At 40.5% G+C, this 21,761-nt stretch overlaps 1 protein-coding gene across 1 annotated transcript; it reads left to right on the top strand.

Moving 5' to 3' along the window:
- Positions 1-219: 219 nt before the first annotated feature.
- rbms1a (RNA binding motif, single stranded interacting protein 1a) lies at positions 220-16,571 on the top strand. Its single transcript, XM_005935249.3, has 14 exons — positions 220-797; positions 2,737-2,876; positions 5,474-5,532; positions 6,507-6,598; positions 7,564-7,721; positions 8,414-8,493; positions 8,629-8,729; positions 8,962-9,011; positions 9,112-9,202; positions 10,623-10,673; positions 11,484-11,585; positions 12,207-12,275; positions 12,534-12,608; positions 14,546-16,571. Exons 1-13 carry the CDS (start codon positions 747-749, stop codon positions 12,600-12,602), a joined length of 1,113 nt encoding a protein of 370 aa, XP_005935311.1. The 5' UTR covers positions 220-746; the 3' UTR covers positions 12,603-12,608; positions 14,546-16,571.
- The last annotated feature ends 5,190 nt before the right edge of the window (positions 16,572-21,761 follow it).

The raw sequence follows: 21,761 nt of genomic DNA, 5'->3' as shown, positions 1-21,761 counted from the left end.
TGCGGTTTACAGGGAAACTGACCTCGTCTCGGGGCCGGTGGCGGCTGCTTATATTTCACTGCATCCTGACTTCTGTGACATGTACTAGCCTATGTTGGACGGGGTGTGTGTGTCGGGGGGAGGCGGGGGGGAGGGTACAAAGAGGAAGAGGGTGTGTGTGTGTGTACAACTCTGTGTGTGTGGTTTCAGGAGGTGGGGGTGAAGAATGCTTGGTATGTGCGGACGACGACAACATGAAAAGCGGCGAGGGTTGAGCCCAAACTGATTGTGCTTCCCAAAATCAAACCCAAACCCGCTTTGTGTCTGAATTTCGACCGAGCCTCAGACACCACACGTCCGTTTATCGTAATAAGCAAGCGTCCGCTGCGAGTTTTTAGGTGGCGGCAACGCAGTTTATTTGATGTCAAACACCCTGCAGAGGCGGAGATGGTTTAGTCTGTAGTAGGTGGGACTGCCGAGCGGTCTGCAGCAGGACGTCGTAGATCAATGAACCGGACCGGAGGGCTGGTCCATCGCCTGGTGTGCATCTGACTGTATAGATGTAACAGTGTACCTATGCGGGACCGAGGGTTCTTTTTTAAAGTGTCCAGCAGCCGTTCATGATGCGGATGTTATAAAGCGACTGGCTATTTGATAGGCTCCCGAACCCCGCTCGGATTTCGTCTCTATAGTGGCTCTCATCGGTGCGATTTTTTTTTTCCTTTTTTCTGGGGGGGAGGAAGTAAAATCCATCTGTAACCTCCAGGATGATCTTTGCAAACACGGGCAACCCGCCGAAGACAGCCAATCGTAAGCAGGTAGGCCAAAGACACACACATACACACATTGGGTTTTTCCCCCTTCTTCCTACTTTTTTTTTTTTTTTTTTAATCACACTTTGAGGGGAGAAAATGGGGTGAATAATAGCACATGACATTGGAAAGCCATTTCAGGATTTACATGCGTTCACGCCACATTCTGGTAATAATTAAACCCCGTTTGGAAAACAGATCATCTGCTCTCAGCACTTGTCAAAAGGGGAAACCTAATAAGATGAAGATATTAAATCAAATAAAGATAAAATCCGAGCCGATCTGTAGCTGTACAACCGATACTTTAATTATTACGTCCGTATAACCTTGCTGGCCAACTCTGGTCAATGTGCATGACGGTTGTAGTCCATTTTATAGGTTAATGCATTCTGGTTGGATCCAGAGAGGGAGAGAGAGAGAGCTGGGATGAATGTCAGTGTGCTGGGTGAACTATGCAGCCTGCCTGCCTGCATTCTTCTTTTTGACCTCTCAGGTGAAGAGAAAAGGCTGGTCTGAATGAAGGCCGTGCCCCTGTGCTTTTCCATCTGAAGATGGAAGATGGAAGGAGAGAGGCGGCGGGTGTTTAACCTCTGCCGCTGACGGAAATGTGAACCCTGCTTCAGATAAGGTGGAGCGAGGGTTCAATTTTCTTGTAATATATATTCATCGGAAGGTACTGCACGTTACTTTGAGGACGGGGATGTGAATCCGATCTCCTATGAATCCCTTCAGGGGAAGAATGAGTCTTCAGTGTAGGTGTTTAATCAGCTATAAGAGGGCCCTGCGAGTAAAATATACCATAGCTGCCCTCTAATGGAGAAGCTTTGATGGGCTTTTTTTTTTTTAGCTTTATGTTAAGCTTTGTAATTGCACACCAACAAAAGTGTAAGGCCTCTACTTGAACACATAAGAGACCTAACAGATGTTCCTGTGGCAGGAATCAGGTCTTCACGTGTGAAAGAATAATACCTGCTATGAACATTTAGCCATAGTTGGCCTTGTTTGGCCCATGTGCACAGTTTTGGCTCCTAAAATGTGGATTGTATTTCGGTTATGGACAGATGGTGTTATTTTGCCACGCTTTGTCTTTGATCTGAACTGGAGAGGGTTGCGGTGGCTGGTGGGGGGATTTTAATGAATGAGTAAAGGGAAGGAAATGCTTTGCAGGGCAGTGGTGTGGTTTGGTGTGCAAGTAAGAAAAAAAAAATGGAAGTGTCTGTCTGATGTCAGACCCAAAGGCCCACCTATAAGAATGCAAAAGAATGCACAGGAAATTTGTCTTTTTACAGCTAAGGGGTTAAAGGGCAAACCTTTTACTCAGTTTAAGAAAAGGTAGAGAATTCAAGGAGTTCCTCTGTGACCCTAAGTCAGATAAGCGAGTTAAGAACACGCATGGATCGATGGAAATATGGAAACGTACAAAATTATTATAAGAACATATTCAAGATGTAGGAAAGCTGCTTTTAGGCTGCTGTCCCTTTAAATAATTTAATTTGTTTGACTGCTTAATTTTAGGTACCTCTATGCACAACTGGGTTGTTAATTAGTAACATTTGTTAATATTTGTTGAGTTTTCTGTGATCGGCATCACTGCAAACTCACCAAATGTTTAGCATGCCTTATTCTTTAAAATGAATGTGAGTGGCATACAAGCAAATAACCTAAAAGCAGCTCAAAGTTGGCCAATCCTTGAGTCCTTCTTCTGCTACCACCGGACCTGTTGTGGTCTCAGGTGTGTCTCGCTGTAGAAAACCAACTGAAATGCAGCTCTTTAGCGAGCAGTGCTTATTGATGTTAGACGAGTACTGCATGGACTAGTGCAGACAGCGTTTTCCCTGTGTGTTTGTCACACTGATGAAATGTTCTTGTGATCACGCTTGACCTGAGTTTAAATTAGATTATCCAGCTCCCGTACATTTCCTAACAGTGTGTTTCCTGTGTGCAGTCCTACCCCATGACTCCGTCCAGTCCCAGCAGCAACAGCAGCAGCAGCACAGGCCTGGAGCAGCTCAGCAAAACTAACCTTTACATCCGTGGCCTGCCTCCTGCCACGACAGACCTGGACCTGATCAAACTCTGTCACCAGTGAGTTCGTGCTCATATACGCGTATGGCTGTGCAAACGAATGTTTTGTCACTTATTGTACTTTGGAAATGAAAAGGGTTGAATAGTAGCTCTAAAAAAGGACAGCAATTATTTAAAAATACATTTTAATTGAAAGAATATATGACAAATTCAGGCTCAGATAATGGCCCAGAAAAGGCAAAGTATAAGTAGTTTGCGCTAAAATAACTCACAAAATTGAAAATTATTTATTAATTTTTTTATGTAAGGGATTTGTTATGGTACACGAGCAGCACTTCAGTGGTTCACCAGGTTGATAAGCTCCACACACTGGGAATCACTGATCCACAGGTTACTGAAGTCCTGCTATTGACCCATGAGTGTTTTCGTCATGATCGTCCTGCTGTTTAAATTTGCAGCATTAATTTGATCTTTTGTTCAGTGTAATCAGAAACTAGCAATTGTGACCATAAATGTATCAGGAACATGTAAACCGAGGTCCCAGTCCAGGGGTTTCTATCCAGCCCAAATTTATTTTGGAACCACAAGAGTCGTCCCCTGCTGGCTGTTAAAGACAATCCAAAGTAATTCCACCTTAGATTCACTTTTCACGACTAGAAGCTAGCTCCATTGTTCAAGAGCTGTCCTCTTTATTGGACATCAAAAGGGAAAAAAATTATATTCCCCAACTATTTCGTAAGTAGTTGCTTTCTTGTACTACAAGAAAAACCCTTTAGCAATTGCTTTGGTCACTAGCAGTAGCTTGTCTGCAAACACTTGTTACCTACTAGCCAAGTAGTAAACCCTGAAAAAGTGCTGCACAAACTGGAAAAGAATAATGTTCGTCTAGCTAAGACATTTTAAAAGGCGCATTTTTCACACTTCTACTGCCATTTTTAGAATAGTTGGCCAGTGTTGGTAGACAAGCTAGCTGGGTTCATGCAGACTACAGGCGACTGCAGCATTCTGCTAGCAACCAAAAACCATCACAACAAAGGTTTTGCCTATCGGTCAGGGAATCCATTTTTCCCAAGAAATGGATGGTTGTCAGATGGTCGCAGACCGGACTTTAGGCCTGTGTATCTGGGGTTTTATTCACTTAACTTTAAATTGTCAGCATGATTGTCACGCGTCCAAAAATGGCAGATAAGTTGATATCTCATGGCTGCAAAATCTCAATACTTTCTATGGTCAGGGTCAGCTTGTCTTAAGGACAGAAAATAGAAAGCTACCATCTGTACCAGCACAGCATGAAATTGTTACATTTAAGGTTTTTAAAGCTAATTAGTAAGAATTTAAGAGTGGACATGAGACATATTTTGTTCTTTTGGGCAGAATATATATTTATTTTCAATTCATCACATTGTAGTAAGCTAAGCAGATTAACAGATAGCGTTAGCCATCAAACACCACCTGTGTTGTGTGGACTCCTGCTTTGATATTACGGCTTTTACAATCTTCAGTTTTTGAAGCCAGAGGTGACCATATTTGGACAGGATGATTGGATTTTTGCTACTCACTGCTTGGTGGTGACAGGAATATTTCATTCACCATATATTCAGCACACTTCTTAAAACTTTCTCCAAAAGGCACCAACACTACAAACACAGTCATTGTCATTGTCGTTGGATAGTAATTAGTTTAAGTAAAGCCTAGCAGTCTGCCTGTTATTGCATAATTTTAAGTGTGAATGCAATATAAAGAGGTGAGTTATGATTTCTTGTTATTATTTTGTGTATAACTGGTTTCCTACACAATAAGAAGAGACCTTTCCTGAATATGCTAAATAAATAGCATAAGTGGTTTAATAGTTACTGAAATTAAAGTAAAATATTACACTCTTAAAAATAAAAGTCTGTTTGCTGTTTGATGCCAAAAAATCAATGCAGACATGCAAAAACCATGCTGGTTTAACCGTAGTGTCCACATAAAAGGTGCCAACCACCATAAAGAAACATATAGAAAAGTCACAGCTCATCTTTGGTATGCAAAGCAGATTGCAAAACCCTCATTCAACTGGTGAGAATGCCTTATACGTGCTGATAGTACAGACGCCAGTCTAAGTGGTTAATGTGGTGGGTTGCCATAATTAGTGCTGTTTTGTCCAATCTTTTTCCTTCTGATTCACAAGCAAATGGAAAAGGACGTCCACTCATGTAACCCGCAGCAGCAACAGCAGCTGTTTGTGTCACGTTTGCTTGTGTTTTGTTCGTGTTCCCAGTGGTGTTTGGCAGCACAAAGCAGAAATGAAAGTGCTTTTCATAGCAACAAGGTCTGAATGGTGATGTAAGCTAGGCATTCAGTGTGTATGGTGTGCGGGTAGAGAAGCTCACAGTTTGTGTCAGAGTTCAACTTGAGTGGAAAGTCAGAGATAAAGCAAAGCCTGAAACATGTAAACTGAAACCAGTTACACATTGTGTGGTTTAATCGTCCTGTGAACTGTTCTTTTCTTTAACCTCACTGTCAAGTTGAATGAAGGCTCTCCATGTAGAGATTTCTCTGGAAACAAATCCAGAGAAATCTGGATCTGGAAATCTTAAATAATACACAATGAGAACAGTCTCAGCTGTTGATTCATCGTTGTCTTTAACGGTAGTCTACATCTTTTGTGCACGCAGGTATGGAAAGATTCAGTCTGCGAAGGCAATCCTGGACAAGACAACCAACAAGTGTAAAGGTCAGTGAGATCAATAAGTTCTAGCTGCCAAAATATACTAGCAGTTCAACTTTAAATTAAGTACAGAGAGCCACCTAGCACGTGAACACTGTTGAATTTCCACACCTATAAATCAGGTGACCTGAAAGCCAACTGTGAATACGCCCGGTTTATAATTTTGTCACACAACGTGTGCTGTTGTTTTGCTTCACAGGTGAAAGTGTAGATTGATTGGTAAAATCTTCATTGCATTTTAACACTATGAAGACAGAAGTGTGATAAGTATCACAGAGGTTTCACCGAGTCTCCGCAAATAGATTTAACAGATTTTTACACTTTATGGAAATAAATAGAAAACAGTGCATAATGGCTGGCTGTATAATAAGAAAGCAGATGGTAAGATTCGATGCACTGTTAAAAAAATACGGAAAAACTTTCTTCATTTTAAAATGCAGAACATACTGTACTGCATTTTTACAGATCTTTTTCACACTGTTGGAATGTTCTAGAAAATGGTGAAAAGGCATGCATAGAATGTGGGTGAGACATAGATACCGGTTTAAAGGAATAGTACAGCATTTTGATTTCAATACTACAGAAAGGTTTTGCCCAGATAAACAGGATACAATGCATTAATTATATCCTGCTCATTCTGAAGAGGTCCTGGTAGACGGTTATCTTTTTATCTTTCAACAAAGCCAAGTATAGTTTTTAGTGTTTATTCTTAGCCGAGCTTACCCGCTCAAGGATCTTGGTGTTATCGAGCTTCTGGTCTAACTCTGGGGAAGGAAATGAATAAGCAGACTTCCCAAAGCAATTCCTTTAAAAGATTTCCCACACATCTCAATTACAAGATTTCTTTTATGAGTCTTTCACGTATAAAATATGTTGTTATATTTACGAGAATAAGCAATTTTTATATATATATATATATCTCAGTAAGTGATGTTATCACTTACTGACTGCTGATGTAAATACTATTCTGCAAACTCCAGGTTACGGCTTTGTGGACTTTGACAGCCCAGCGGCTGCTTTAAAAGCAGTCCATGCTCTGAAAACCAGCGGCATACAGGCCCAGATGGCCAAGGTGAGTTTGGTACATGCACATGTGCATGTCTGTGCATATTTGTTATGCTTGCGAACATCTCTTTGGGGTTGTGCTTTTTTTCTTCCTTTGTTTTTTAATGCGTGCACGCTTGTGTCCACTGTGTGTTGGGGAATGACATTAGACCGGTCACATGACCTCAGCTGACAAGCTGTTCTTCCCGTGACCCCATTTACTTTCACTGTAGAAACCAGATGTCACATCTCTCTCTGCCAAATAACCTGTCAGTGCAACACATTACCCACTCTCCTTTATACACTATACAGAATTTTACCAGGAACTTTACTGCTATTGGGTATTTGCAGTTGCTATTTATACATAGTGATATCTGCAGCAGTGCTCTGTTATAGCAGCACTTTAAGCGTTGAGGCATTCTCGAGCCTCTGTGGCCAATTGAAAGTAAAGCACACAAGGATATTTTTGCATAATATCGGTGATTTCTCTCATAGTGGGCTAATGTCTTCCAGTCCTTTCCCTTTCACATGCATGCTGCGTGTGATTGAATTCACGGGTTAGAATTCACTGGTGTGCGGTGGCTCACTGGAGACCTGCATGTAGCTGCTTTGTTTGGAGCAAACATGGCTGAACGCAGTTTGTGTGTTGCGGTAGCTAGGCTACGCCGCTCTCCTGCTGTTTCTAGGGAAGACTGTGGAGGCGCTGAGCTGCTGCACAGTGCGGATGAAGTGTGTAACACTGTGTGTGTGTGTGTCTGTGTGTGCAGGAGAGCTTGTTTAACCAAATGTTCCTCTAGCCATTAACCACACTTTAACTGATCTGCGCCCAGGCAAGTTTCATGCAGAGAATTAATTTTTTTTGTGTCATGCATTCATTTGTCAGTAGAGAAATGGCACAACACAGCCTTTGTGAGTGTTGATTTCATTTTATCGTGACATGATGCTAAAGCATTCAGTGCATTTCTTCTTTTCTGTCTCCTTCAACACGAGCAGCAGCAGGAACAGGACCCCACAAATCTGTACATTTCCAACTTGCCTCTGTCTGTGGATGAGAAAGAGCTGGAGAACATGCTGCAGCCCTTTGGTCAGGTCGTCTCCACGCGGATCCTACGAGACTACAGCGGCAACAGCCGAGGTGTGGGCTTTGCCAGGTCTGTCACAAGAGACTCACAGAAAGAACATTCTTTTCTTTTTTTTTTCCTGTTTGATCGGTATTAAAGGAGGTGCAACATAAACCTTCAGCAAACCCATGATGATAAATTGTGTTATGAAGTAGCAGTGGCACTGTGCAGCTCCTGTCCTAGCACAGCAATCTGTAACCTGCCTTCCTTTATTAGACATAGAATTAACAGTGCATTAGTTACTGTTACCGTTTGCTTTTGAAATTGTGTAATACAATAGCTCACTTGAGGTACCATTTTATTGCAATGTAGAGCAAACAAGCCTGTGTTCTGCCCTCAGACTTATTAAATAGAGTCAGTTTTGGCTCATTGTCTGTGTAAGACATGCTTTTGCAGAACACTGCTGTCAGTAACAGCAAACACGAAGCATACAGGCTGTGTTTGTGTTGTCTGTGTTCCTCCAGAAACTGGCGTTACAGTGCAAAACCCAAAGCAGTCATCGATAACTGGACATATAACCCTATACTGCCTCCTGTTTCACTTCACATATCTATGCCGGTTGTTGGCTATAAACCCTACAGAATGTAAATGGTCACAAAAATGAGAATCCGAGTTATTCCAGTCATGCCAGCATCACTGCGTTAAAGAAGATTGCACTTTAGATGATCTCTGTGTCACTTGATGATGAGTCTTTGTTATTGTTTCATCCTCTCCTCCATCAGGATGGACACAACAGAGCAGTGCAATGCAGTCATCTCCCACTTCAATGGGAAGTTTATCAAGACGGCTTCTGGAGCTCTGGGTAGGGAAGAGTTTCCCCTTTCTGGATACTTTCCCACAGATGAAAACCGCAGAGGCGGTGATTAATAATTGTTGAGTGATTGTTAACATGTCAGGGTTTTTGTTTTTGTTTTTTTTCCACATCCCTCCTCCCCAGCACCCTCTCAGCCCTTGCTGTGTAAGTTTGCTGACAGTCAAAGGAAGAAACATGCTCATGGCGGATTTGTTCCCAACGGACAGACAGCGGATCTCAGATTAGTACGTAATGTCATCTATCTTGCATGTATGCCACCTCGTTTTTATTACTGAGAATCAATCTTCTTCTAACAAGTCTATCAAGAATATTGTATGGGTCTGTTGAGCCATACCGTTGAAATGAAAGGGTAATTTCACCAATTATGGTTTCATGGTGTTTTACTGTTACGCTAAAGTAGTAAGAACTAATAATTCAGTTATGTAATTCTACCTTTTTGATGGTTTTGTCATTTAGGGGGCAATGACTCTCACTTATGACCCCTCCTCAGCAGCTATACAGAACGGGTAAGTTGCACTCTGGTTATAACAGTTCATGCCCTCATTTCACACTTTACTAGCCTCATAATTCCCAAGCTTTGTTGTAAAATACTGTCTTGTTTCCTAGGTACTATGCTTCTCCTTATCCAGTCACCAACAGGATAATGACTGTGCAGCCCACAATGGCTCCCTACATGTCTCCAGTCTCTGCTTACCAGGTACTGCACAATATCCCTTTAATGGGCCAAGAAAACCCTTTCTAAGAGCTGAACCGCTTTCTCGATACTTGTCCGCTCCTCTGTATTCCACATTTGAGGTTACAGTGTGTGGGCTGGTGGATCCTTTTGCTTGTATATGCAACTTACACTGGCAGCCTAGTCACTGTGTACCCCACCTCTTGCTCAATGCTTGCTGGGATAGGCTCCACCCCTGCAACCCCCACATCCTAAATCAGTTAAGATGGATGGATGAATGTAATTTTCCTGGGCTGCCTCAGACGTTGGAAGCTCCATGTGGTTTTGCATTTTTTTTTAATGTGTGAACAGAGCTCATGGTATCTGACAGTAAGCTTAGGAGTTCGCTGGAACAAACTCATCATTTGAGCAGGCACAGTCATCATCTCTGAGTCAAGGTTTCTCTGAATTCTCACGTCTTCCTTCCTGTTGCCAAAGAGTTTTAATGAATGACATTCTGTGTGGAAAATACCTCAAACCACTGAAAAGGTCTGTCACTTGCACAGGAGAGATAAATTTAAGTTTTGATTTGAGTTTATTTTTTTTCACCAGCCGTCTGCCAGATGGTCGCAGATAAATTCACTTCAGAGTTTTAAGAGCTGTGTAGTAGATACTCGGATCACGTGAGGAGTTAATCACGAACTCCAATAGATTCTTAACCTGTTTCCAAGAAAGCAATGCCTTTACATTTGCAACACTATGATCTTCTACTGCCAGAGCTTTCCTGTATATTGCCCATACCAAATTTAAATGATAACTGTTTAACATCTAACAGGCTTACATTTACAGTTAAACGAGGAAGGCAGCTGATTACAACAACAAATCAGCTTAAGCTTATAAAAAACTGTAAAAAAGGGTTTTCGGGAAAAGACCAGTTGAGCAGAAGTAGGGTGGACCTCACCCAGGCTGTTAGTAAGGCATATGAACTCCTTAATGGAGATGATTAGGCTCAGTACTGAAGGCAGAACTGGAGTTATGAAGCCACTGGTGTGCTTAGTGCCACGCAAGAGAAGCAACCAGGCTTTTACTTAAAAAGATGATGGCTTTGCATATTACTGGGGCTCTTATGTCTGAGCAGGAGTGTGCTGTCTTTATGATGATAGATGGCGTTTATGCTGATTCGCCTGTGGCTTGTGATTCAGGCTGTTAGAATCATTCAATTTCTATCCTAGTATGCATCCTAGTTTCTTTGTCATATATATTAATTCTTAAATGGCCAAAGGTTCAAATGATCCATTACTTTTGAACTGTAAATTGTGCAGAGCTACTCTTATACAGTCCACAAATAAAACTACTGAGGTGGAGATGAGATAAATTGTTTTGCATTTGTAAATGGGCGACACGTTTTGCTGCTTTCATCCTCTTTCTTTGCATCTGTCTCTCATTCTGCCTCTCTCGTCATTAGGTGCAGAGTCATTCTTGGGTGGCACATCAACCATACATCATGCAACACCCGGTAAGGCAGCTGCAGCCACGGCTTTATAAACTGCGTCGTGTTCTGTGCACAGGAAATGGGTGTGTGGTGCCACTGCAGCTAAACTTCTGAGCTCATAGCCGCTCACAGTGTCACTTTATTCCCCCTGTTCTGCTGATGCAGACAAGTCCAGCTACAAAACTTCCCCAAACACATGAGAAGGCCAGAGGCTGAGACAAGTTCTGGGAAATAGCCGCTGCATGCTTTAAGTGTGTGTTGGACTGCGTATGAAAGAGAAATGGAACAACTAAAGAGGCTTCCAGCCACTGCCCTTCCCCCCCCCCCCTTCTCCCGCTTTCTGGATCCAGCAGGAAATGCCTGAAGCAGAGACAGTCTTGTGACTCTTTGACTCTTCCAACAGATGGTTTCCAGTGGAACAAGTGTCTCTGCTGATCTGCCCCCTCCCCCATTTTTTATTTATTTTTTGTTAGGAAATGGTCCGTTCCCTGAGGGCATCATGTTTAAAGCAATACTCCATCTGAAAACTGGCTAGAGCTGGCAACACCACACCTTCTGCATAATTTACTAGCATAGAAGACAATGTTCTGAATGTGCAGCGTTTTCTTTTGACCTGAAACTACTACACCGTCACAGTTAGTGTTACGGATGTGTTTCAAAAGCCTGTCCTTTTCCCCAGCTCGCTGGCCTGTGCTGACCCGTATATATGTCAGAGAGTAACACTTGTTATTTTTGTACCAATCACTGCCTATCCTGTGTGGTGTTGCTGTTTTTATCTAAATGACTTGACTCATATGACGTGTGCCACAAAACTGAGCCACTTTGTGTTTTCAGGCCTCTGTGATGTCGCCCTCTGTGGATCCCTCCATGTCACTGCACCCAACAGCCATGATGACTCAGCAGATGGGCCAGCTGTCATTGGGAAACACTGGAGCGGTGAGTGGAATTCTGGGATATCTTCCATCTCTCATGCACACACACACACAGCACTAATCAAATGAAATCTGTGCTACCATTAAACAGCACACTAGCAGCAATTATGATTGCAACACTGTGCACAGATATCTGTGAATTGGCAAGATGAAATCTTTATTTTTGGTTATTACCAGCTGTAGTATAGCTGGCAATTGTACCTTGTGAGTGTGTGTGGTGTGTGTGTGTGTCATTATTGCAAATAAGGTCATGTTAATTTTTTTAAAAAGGGCCTTTGGCACACTTTTAATATTGAGCCTGAGACAGAAGACAACTTTTTTTTGTGTTTTTTTTTTTTTTTTTTTTTTGCACTTTAAGGAAGTTAAATTCATTCATACGTGACAGATGTTTTTGGTTCTTATAACTGCATCTGCATGTCCCCAGATGCAGTTATAAGAACATAACACGAGCTTCTAACTGCTACAGTTACAGGAGGTTTTTTGTCAACCAAACTTTGACATTCTCCTGTGGATCAACGTTGTCATCCTGAAATGTGCACATAAAGTTGAGTTGCCTAATTGTCTTTCATGCATCTCCATAGGTAATATACTATTAAATTATTTTCATTTTTTTCTTATCTTTCAGTATATTCCAGCAAACCCAGGTGTCCAGGGAGCTTACATGCCTCAGTATCCCGCCATGCAGGCAGCACCGGTAGGTTTATTCTATCTTTATCATATTCAACTTTTCATTTAAAATGTTCAGCTGCTGCCTTAACGGTGTCGTACGTCTTAAAACAATAAACCGCTTAAACAAAATTGCAACAGCCAGTCCAGTGGTCTGTCCTTCAAAAGGGCCTGGATTGTTTTTGAGGTGCTTCTCCTCTAAAACTATCAATTATCTCAATGCACACACAGCGAGGATGGTTATTATCAGATTCTAAATGAGAGATGCTGATGTTTTGCTTTTCAGGAAAATGGCACGCCGCAGCAAGTGGATTCCTCCAACAACTCGTCCCCTTACAGTCAACTCAGCAAGTAGATGCAGGTATGCTTTGGTTTCCCAACGTAAATCTCAACAACATGAGTGTTTACTTCAGCAGCTTCACTGACACGTAACAGTCAAGTGGACATCCTAATAAAGCCCCGGGACGAATTTCTGTAATGATACAAAACTTTTGAGGAGAAACCTTTGTGCGAATGCAAAGTACTGTAAATGTTTATATATGCTACTCTGTTACAGTTGTCTCTTTTATTAAGTTAAGAGTTGGGCCTCACTCGGCTGCCTGAGTGCACACATAACACCTGAGCAAAGGCATGTTGAGTCAAGCCCTACTGACTTATTTGCCACAAGATCAAAAACATACTGAAAATGTAGATTACAGACTCGTGGGAATGTATATGTCTGAGTTCAAATCGTTAATTTAGTCGGTTGTGATTGTTATGTCTGCCATGCTCCATTTAACCTTTGACTGTTGTGTTTGTGCGACCCTATGGTTTAGCTAGCAATGGGCCACCCTGAACGACGAGACTTCTGTAGTGATTAATTGCACCCGGATGTTCAGGATTGTTGTTCAAATCTCAAGTGTGTTTATAGATATACACCGGCCACTTCATTAGTTATACCTTGCCTGTACCAGGTTGGACCCCCTTGTGTCTTCAGAGCTGCCTTGAGTCTTTGCGGCACAGATTCAACAGGTTGCTGGAAACATCCCTCTGAGTTTTTGGTTCCATATTAACATGATAGCATCACAGCCAGTTTCTTCACTTTTGTCATATTCACATGGAAATAAGTTGACTGCGGATTGCATTTGAGTACAGTCAATTTATTTATGTTAATGGCCAATTACCGTATTTTTCGGAGCATAAGGCGCACTGTTGATGAACGGGTCTGTTTTCATTAATAAGGCACACTGGATTATAAAGCGCATTAAGCGAAACAAAACCAGATAAGTCAAACTTTACTCAAATCATTCTTCTTGCTTCCTCCACTTCCGTACCACTGATTCACTAATGTTGAATTCACTCACAGCTGCTATATTCCCATGTTGTTGCAGTATATTAATGACTAACCTCTTATTGTGGATGGATTATCTCAGTTGTTCTCCTGACTGAAGTTTGGTCCATTTACAGCAACCTGCAATGCGATTGCATTTGTCCCTAACCATCGGAAACCCTCACGTTAACTTCTATAGAGTGGAAAAAGTTAGCATTCATCCTCCAGCTTCACTGTGCTAATGTTATGCTAACATAGCTGTGTTGCTATCGATCACGTAGCACATCATTATATACCAGCTAGCCCAGCTTCAGTAACCCTGCAAAAGTCACTGCTGTGTAGTTTTCTGTCTTCATTTATGTTGGAAGTGATAGCAGAGCTGTACGTTTTAATTCTTTCAGCAATCTCTCAGTCAGAACATGCTATATCATGTTTAGGTGGAAACTAGCGAGCTAACTTCCTGCTAATTTCTAACTCCGTTAAATTTAATAAATTCTGGTTTTATGGATGCCTAGATGTTAAACTTAATTGTTACACCCGGTAAAGCAGAAACGCTGATCATGTTATTAAAGATGATAGAATTTAGAGGGTTTTTAACTCGAAGCGAACAGTTTTGGACCCAGATTACTCCGCAAGGCTCCTGACTACGGGAGCCGTAATGCTCTGACAATCCGGTGCAGCTTCGTAGCTTACCAAGGTCGTACTAAAACATTTTTTGACAGATTTTTGAGCACCGTGTACCACATAAAATCGGTTCGAGGTCAGTAAGCACAACCAGAATTCATACATAAGGCGCACCGGATTATAAGGTGCACTGTCGATTTTTGCGAAAATTAAAGGATTTTAAGTGTGCCTTATAGTGCGGAAAATACGGTAGATATTTGCGTTAAGGAGCAGCTGACCTGTAGCAGTTGAGTGTATTTTTGTGGCCCCTGTTTAGTAAAAAAATCAAGTTTTATATCCCTGTTTCTGCTTTCTTTGTCTTTCAGGCCACATTCCTGTTTTGTGAGCCAGTTGGCAGGTGGGAAGTTGCTGATGACATCACAGGAATAACAGTCTCTGTCTGCTGATTGGACCAGAAACATGAACTTTTTTTTTTTTTTGCACAGCCCCAACATTTGTAGTTGAAAATGAGGACAGTGTAAACAGACTCAAGCAGCCAGCGAGTCAAAGTGGGGGAAAAGGAGAAAAAAAAAAAAAAGAAAAACCAAGATTTATTTTGATAAAAAAAAAAATACAAAATGCTGTTCTTGTTTTCCTCTTTTTCAAGGATTCTCAAACACTTGCCAGATGACCCCCGTACCTCCCTCCATCCCCACCTGTGCCCATTCACCCTCACCTTCCCCATTCAAGTACGATGTGGTAATAAATGCATGAGATGGAGATATCACTCCCTCCCTCCTTATCCCATCAAGGTTTCTATGATTTGATAGTTCCTTTATTTGTGGTATATGGACAAAACCCTTGCAGACCTCGTTTGCACAGAATTTTGAAGTTTTAAAATAACTTCACTTTGGTTTTCGACTTTGCCACAGCTCAGAAAACTGCACTCGACAGTTGATACGAGTGACCATTTCATTAGGAATTTACTATTGGAAAAGGTGCCTTCCTTACGTGATATCGAACATTCTCCAACCTTGTTTCATCAAAACTTGATCAGGTGTCACATTTCTTATCGGACTGAGCAAAATAGTGTGTGTGGAATCACGAGGCTTTCCATTGAGCGTTGCGCTATCTAGTCGTCTGGTAGCAATAAAGAAAACGAGAGTCCCGCGGCAATACTGAGAAATGAGAACGGTGACAAACTCAGAGCAAGGGAAATCCTTATATTCTTCTTTCCTTTTTTACAAAAATAAATAAATAAATAAATAAACAAAACGACAACAAATTCATGACATGATTTGAAACGAGAGCTGTACTTTTATGAAATTGCATGTATCTCACCCAGGCGGCATCGTTTTTGGGAGGGTTTTTGTTTCTCTTGTGGTCACTTTGACCCGTAATCTACCTCATGGTTCTGCTAGCGTCCGCTGGGGTGGTGGGGTTTGCAGGTAAAGCCCCTTTTCACCAGGGTGGACAAAAGGGGAACAGAAGCCACGCTCAGGAGCTGGCTAAACAGGACTTCTAACATTTTTCTCCCACATGCAGCATTACACTTTCTGATCTTCAAAAAGGCAACATTGTGCTTTATTTTTTATTTTCCATCCGTATTTGTCATTGCTTCTGTTCCGGGTTTTCTTTTTCTAGACATTACGAGTGCTTTTCAGGTGCGATGCTCCCCCTTTTCGAAAGCAAGACAAATGCCGGCTTCTCTGTAAAGTAGATGGCTTAGTGTGTGCTTGAAACATATGAAATGCAGGCAACAGGAATTTGCTGCATTCTTCTGCCTCTGACTTCTATTTTCCCTCTTCAAAATTAATATTACGATTTTGGTTACTCTCCATTTAACAATGTAGATCTCAAACTATTTGGGTGAGTGGGGAAAAAACCCAAATCTTGCCTTGCCTTGTGCAAAACAAAATATATGCAACAATCATGGATGGAATACTTAAAAAATAAAATAAAAACTGCGGTATTTCATTAATATTAGATGGATGGTGAAATCACACAGCTGATGTGTTTCTTAAGAATGCGATGTGTAAATTATATACGTTCAGGGCCAAAAGTGAACAGTTTTATTGTTTTCTTAGCTTTTCTTCTTGACATTTACGATGTATTACCTCTACACCACTCTGAGACAAGAGAAATGGTAAAAGATGTATGGTCACCGTCCATCTGCCCACAATCAATAGTAAGCATTAAATGCTCAAAGTAGAAAAATACAGCCAGGCCTTACCTGAGTGTACTTTCCCTTACTGAACATTTGTTGCTGGAAAAAAAAAATGGAAAAATGGAAAAAAAAGAGAGAAAAAAAATCATTGCTTTCACCTACCACCTTCTGCTGATACTCAAGTTTCCCCTTGCTCTTTCCTTGGAACAAAACCAGTGCTGAATAAAATGCTCTTTTCTTTTTCAGACGTGACTCCGATCTCTTTCATTTAATTGACTGACAGACTTTATGCATTAGTTCATGTCTCTGTACTGTACTGTACTTTGGGGCTAGCTAACTGGACTTTTTAGCTATGTTACACTCACAAGGATTCCTTAATTGCCACATTTGAGTTACTGACGAGCACTGTGCTTGATAAGTAAATAGATTATCATAATAAATATAAATTGGTACAGTATAATACCTTGGGACCAGAATCAGCCTGGGAGAAACTTGGATGGCTTTGGGGAAAAAAAGTTGGAGGGCATAAATTCTGGAGTTTTATCTGTATTTTTATAGGTTTTATAGCTTTTCTTGCTGATAAATAGCTTCCCCGCAGCCATCATACCACACAGCTAAATGTAGTTAAGTAATAGATAAAGAATTAAATGACAGAAAAGTACTTGTTCTTCATTTTATACTATAGAAATTTAGCTTAAAGAAAAAAAGGAAATACTTTATCAATCAGCAAAAACTTTTCCGTTTTATAAAAGTGAGCTACCAGAACCATTTCCTCTAGTTTTACACATTTATCATGTAGAAAAACTGAGACGTGCTGTTGAGATTGCACTTCTTACTACATAAAGATATCTCAGAGATTAAATGTGTAGTTAAATGTCTTTAACTACGTTGTATGTGGCTCTTGATGTAAAATGAGTTTGACATCCCTGGTGTAAACTGGACTCAAACCCTTGAGTGGAAGCCGTACCAATTATCTGCCAGCAGAGGGTGCTGAGAGCCAAAGCTGCCCAGCATATTTGAATCCAGAGATAATTTCTGAAGGACTGTAAGTCTGCTCTTATCTATGTAACTTATACTGGATCAAATTAGCAACAAGTGCGACATGTGTGCTCGCACCCCAGCCCTTTCCTGCACTATTTCGGGCACACAGGCTTTGTAGTCTCACTCATGTGCCGGATCTCCCTTCTTAAGCTCTGACATAGCACAGCTGATCCCAGGGACATAAAGGCACCATGCGCACATCTCTTACTAGTTGAAGGGATCAAAAGCACTCGGGGTGCAAGATTAGCCATCATCCCCACACCTCTCCAACCCCCACACCAGGAATATATATACATACATACATACATACATACATACATACATGTAGTTCATGCACACTCTCATGTCAATCAAATGCTTATTGTAAGGGAATCAGACCTTTGAACGTCACATACAAGACAAATCCCTCTCTCTCGTTCTCCACAGCTGAGAGGACACATGGCACTGATCCCTTGGGAAAGACCAAGGTCAGAGTTGGGGCATAGACACAGAGAGGACTCCTACAGTACTTGTTTTCATGCATTTAGTGAAATACGCATGTATCCAAAAAGTGAGATGTAATCAGGCTGAATAAGCCTGGTAAAGACTCCAATCCAGACCACTAGAGAGTGTTGGAAAATGTGTAGGAGATCATATATTTGTTATATCTTTTTGAGTTTTATATTTTCTCTTGCTGATAAAGACCTTCCCCATTGCCATTCAAAAAAAAGTAATTAGTAATATATAAATAGTAACAATAAAAACACAGGTGGCATTTTCTGTCAATTAGTCTGGCTAGTGAGCCACCAGAACTTTATATATACCGGTAATTAATTCTATATAATTGTATACATTTATTTATTTGTGGTGACAAATTCCTTTATTTAATACATTTACTTAACTGTTAAAACTGCACTACTTTTTCTCAAATGGGATGAAATGTGTAGTTAAACATCTTTACACTGAGAAAAACGAGTTTCACTGGTACAGCCCAGATAAGATCAACAGATCTTATCAGTTTTAAGTCGCATCAAAAACAAAAAGAAATTCATTCCAGGACCAAGAAGCTAGCAGAAGCTAGCTAACGGCGACTATTTGAGGGTAGAACAAAAATTATTATCATTATCTTTTAGTTATTAACAATAAAATTCTAATATATATACATAATTGTTAAGTTTATACGAGGTGTGGGCTCTGGATTATCATGTTGACTTCATCGTTAGTTTCAGTTACTGATAAAAGTATTAAGAAAAACTTGCTCGACCATGACCAAGTAAAACAGTAAAATGATGCTTCAGGCATCAGTAAAACAATATATAGAACAGACACAAGCAACATTTTTCTTCATCATAAGTTATTTTAATAGAGAAACTATATTAATATGTTGTTGTTGTTCAGTCTGAATACTTTCAAAAAAATTTTTATGATGGATTGTTCTGCTGCTTTGCCTAAACATCAGCTGAGCTCAATTCTTAAAATAGTTTATATTTAAAATATACTTCCACATCTGAGCCAAACTTTATTTTGTTTATAAATAGTTCAAATATTAATATTATAAAGAACTAATAATAGTCAGAGAAGTAATCATTGTCTTAAATAAATAACGCCTTTATTGTTTCACAGCTGAAACCAAACCTAAAGTAGAAAATTTGGACTTATGATGAATTGCGGTTTTCCAAATGTAGTCAACACCATTTTTCAGAAGTATCACAAACGTCAAATGCTATTATAAACAAAGCATTGAAGGGAACATTTGTTATCATTTCTCATTCCTAGTTCCTGTTATGCAAGTCATGTTTATACATTTCCCCATGCTGAGTCACAATACTTAGCCATTAAAAGTATAGCCAGAAGCACCTTCTGACAGGTTTGCATATATACATACCGTATATGTATACATATACATATGTATGTTTTTACTACTTTCTACATTGTAGATACTTACTGAAGACATCACATACTGTATATGAAGCAAGATTATGGAATTATATAGCAAACAAAAAACTTTCATATTTTATATTCCCTTTGTTTTGTTGACAGTGATGCAAACCTTTGGCCTTCATAATGGGGTTGGGACCATCAGTTGTGTTGTGCAGAAGTCAGGTTGGTACACAGCTGACAGCCCTATTTGACAACTGTTAGAATTCATATTATGGCAAGAACCAATCAGCAAAGTAAAGACAAACGACAGTCCATCAATACTTTGTAGAACTGAAAGTCAATTAGTCTGGAAAATTGCTACAACTTTAAATGTGTCCCCAAATGCAGTTGCAAAAACCATCAAGCGCTATAACGAAACTGGTTCACATAAGGACCGCCCCAGGAAAGTAAGACCAAAAGTCCCCTCTGCTGCCAAAGATAAAATCATCTGAGTCCCCAACCTCCAAAATCTCAAGTTAACAGCACCTCAGATTAGAGCCCAGATAAATGCCACACAGAGTTCCAGTAGCAGAGACATTTCTAGATCAACTGTTCAGAGGAGACTGTGCGAATCAGGCAGTTATGGTCAAATAGCTGCTAAGAAACCATTACTAAGGAAAAGAAACAAGCAGAAGAGATTTGTTTGGGCCAAGAAACACAAGGAATGGACATTAAACCAGTGGAAAACTGTACTTTGGTCTAAAGATCTTTCATTCTATCTGCTGTGTCTTTGTGTGACGCAGAAAAGGTGAACGGATGGTCTCTATGTGCATGGTTCACAGTCCACAGTCACCTGACTTAAACCCAGTCAAGATGGTTTTGGATGAGATGGACCGCAGAATGAAATGCAAAACAGCCAACAAGTGCTCAGCATCTCTGGGAACTCCTTCTAGACTGTTGGAAAACCATTTCAGGTGACTACCTCATGGAGCTCATCGAGAGAATGCCAAGAGTGTGCAAAGCACTAATCAAAGCAAAGGGTTTCTATTTTGAAACTCTAACATATAAAACATGTTTTGAGTTATTTCACACTTTGTTTGCTACATAATTCCATATGTGCTGATTCATAGTTTGGATGCCTTGAGTGAGAATCTACAATGTAAATAGTCATGAAAGCAAAGAAAAACCATTAAATGAGAAGGTGTGTCCAAACTTTTGACTGGTAGTATATGTATGTATTCTCTTCTTTTTCATTCAAATCAAACAATGGTCCAGCAAAAAAATAACATGTAAAATTCTGTGAAACACTATGTGCTCCTTCCTGATTTCTTGTTCTGTTGCATATTTGTCACCCTACATACATTTTGTATATCATCAAACAAAAATAATAATATCAGACAAAAATAACCAGAGTAAAATCTAAATACAGTTTTTAAATAGTGATTTTATTTATTAAGGGGGAAAAGCTGGAACTCCAAAGCTTTCCTTCTGTGAGTTGTGGATTGAATGGGTATTCAACCTAAGGACATTCACACTGATGTACCATCCAGTTAAATATCAAAAGAATAATCTCCACTTTATGTTTCAGTTTTTTCCACAGTGAATCAGACTACTGTCAAGAAAAAGAAACACTGTTGATGTACATGTCAGCACAGCTCCTCGGCTTGACCACCTCACATCAGTTTTGTTTGGCAGACAATGGGTATTGTTTTGTCAGTAAGCAGACTTCAAGACCAACAGCGATTCAGACTTCTGGAATGGATCATAATTAGGAACAACCACTCCTGTGACCTGATCCCTTCTTAATCTCGACGCAAACCGCAGTTTATCCTATGCTCAGACGTTTTTATAATTTTTGTATTTATATTTGCTGAACCCCCTGATGAGGTTGACTTTTTAGCCTCTTTTTAGCCTCACATTACATGGCATGCTGTGAAATTTGGTAATATGGTGATGATTAGCATTCAGCTCAAGTGCATTTGTTTGTAGACTCTTTAGATCAGAAATGAGGCTCAAAGAAAAGAATCCTTTGTTGTTGTCTTAACAGTAATAACTTAGGGAAACCTAGAAGACTTACAGTTATTATTTTTCTCACTAACATATCCATGTACACCTGCATTCCTACCATACCACTGCAAGAAGGAGGCTGTATTATGCTCTGACACTCCTTCTCTTAGCGTCCTCCTCCTCCTCACTGCAGGAAGTAATTGTAGCAAAACACACACACACAAGCACACACACAGAATCCTGACTAATCACAAGGTCTTTGAGTCAGAAGTGTTGTGATCCAGTTCATAAAGGGTTTAGCCTCTAGAGTGCAACACTAGCACATCAGTCAGATCGACTCTTAATAAAGAAGCTGGATCTGGAGGTCTCACAGCCAGCAGTTGTTACCGTCACTCATTGTCGTTGCGGCCTCCCCCTACACATACACACACATACACTCACACACACACACACACGCAAGCTAGAGCTTGTACAAACACCCACACACGACCCCAGAATGCATACATGCACACATACTTACAAACTTCCAGACACACACACTCACACGA

Source organism: Haplochromis burtoni, unplaced genomic scaffold (genome assembly GCF_018398535.1).
Source record: "Haplochromis burtoni strain Fernald_Lab_line unplaced genomic scaffold, NCSU_Asbu1 Contig_195, whole genome shotgun sequence".
In the NCBI taxonomy this organism is placed as follows: Eukaryota; Metazoa; Chordata; class Actinopteri; order Cichliformes; family Cichlidae; genus Haplochromis; species Haplochromis burtoni.
Note: the sequence above shows the minus strand (reverse complement) of the source record. Positions and strands in the feature narration are given on the sequence as shown.

Excerpts from the sequence above, each read along its gene's own strand:
- rbms1a (XM_005935249.3), top strand. The coding sequence starts at position 747 with ATGATCTTTGCAAACACGGGCAACCCGCCGAAGACAGCCAATCGTAAG. Across the intron at positions 8,494-8,628 it reads GACGGCTTCTGGAGCTCTGG|CACCCTCTCAGCCCTTGCTG; the intron begins GTAGGGAAGAGT and ends CCTCCTCCCCAG. Across the intron at positions 10,674-11,483 it reads CATACATCATGCAACACCCG|GCCTCTGTGATGTCGCCCTC; the intron begins GTAAGGCAGCTG and ends TTGTGTTTTCAG.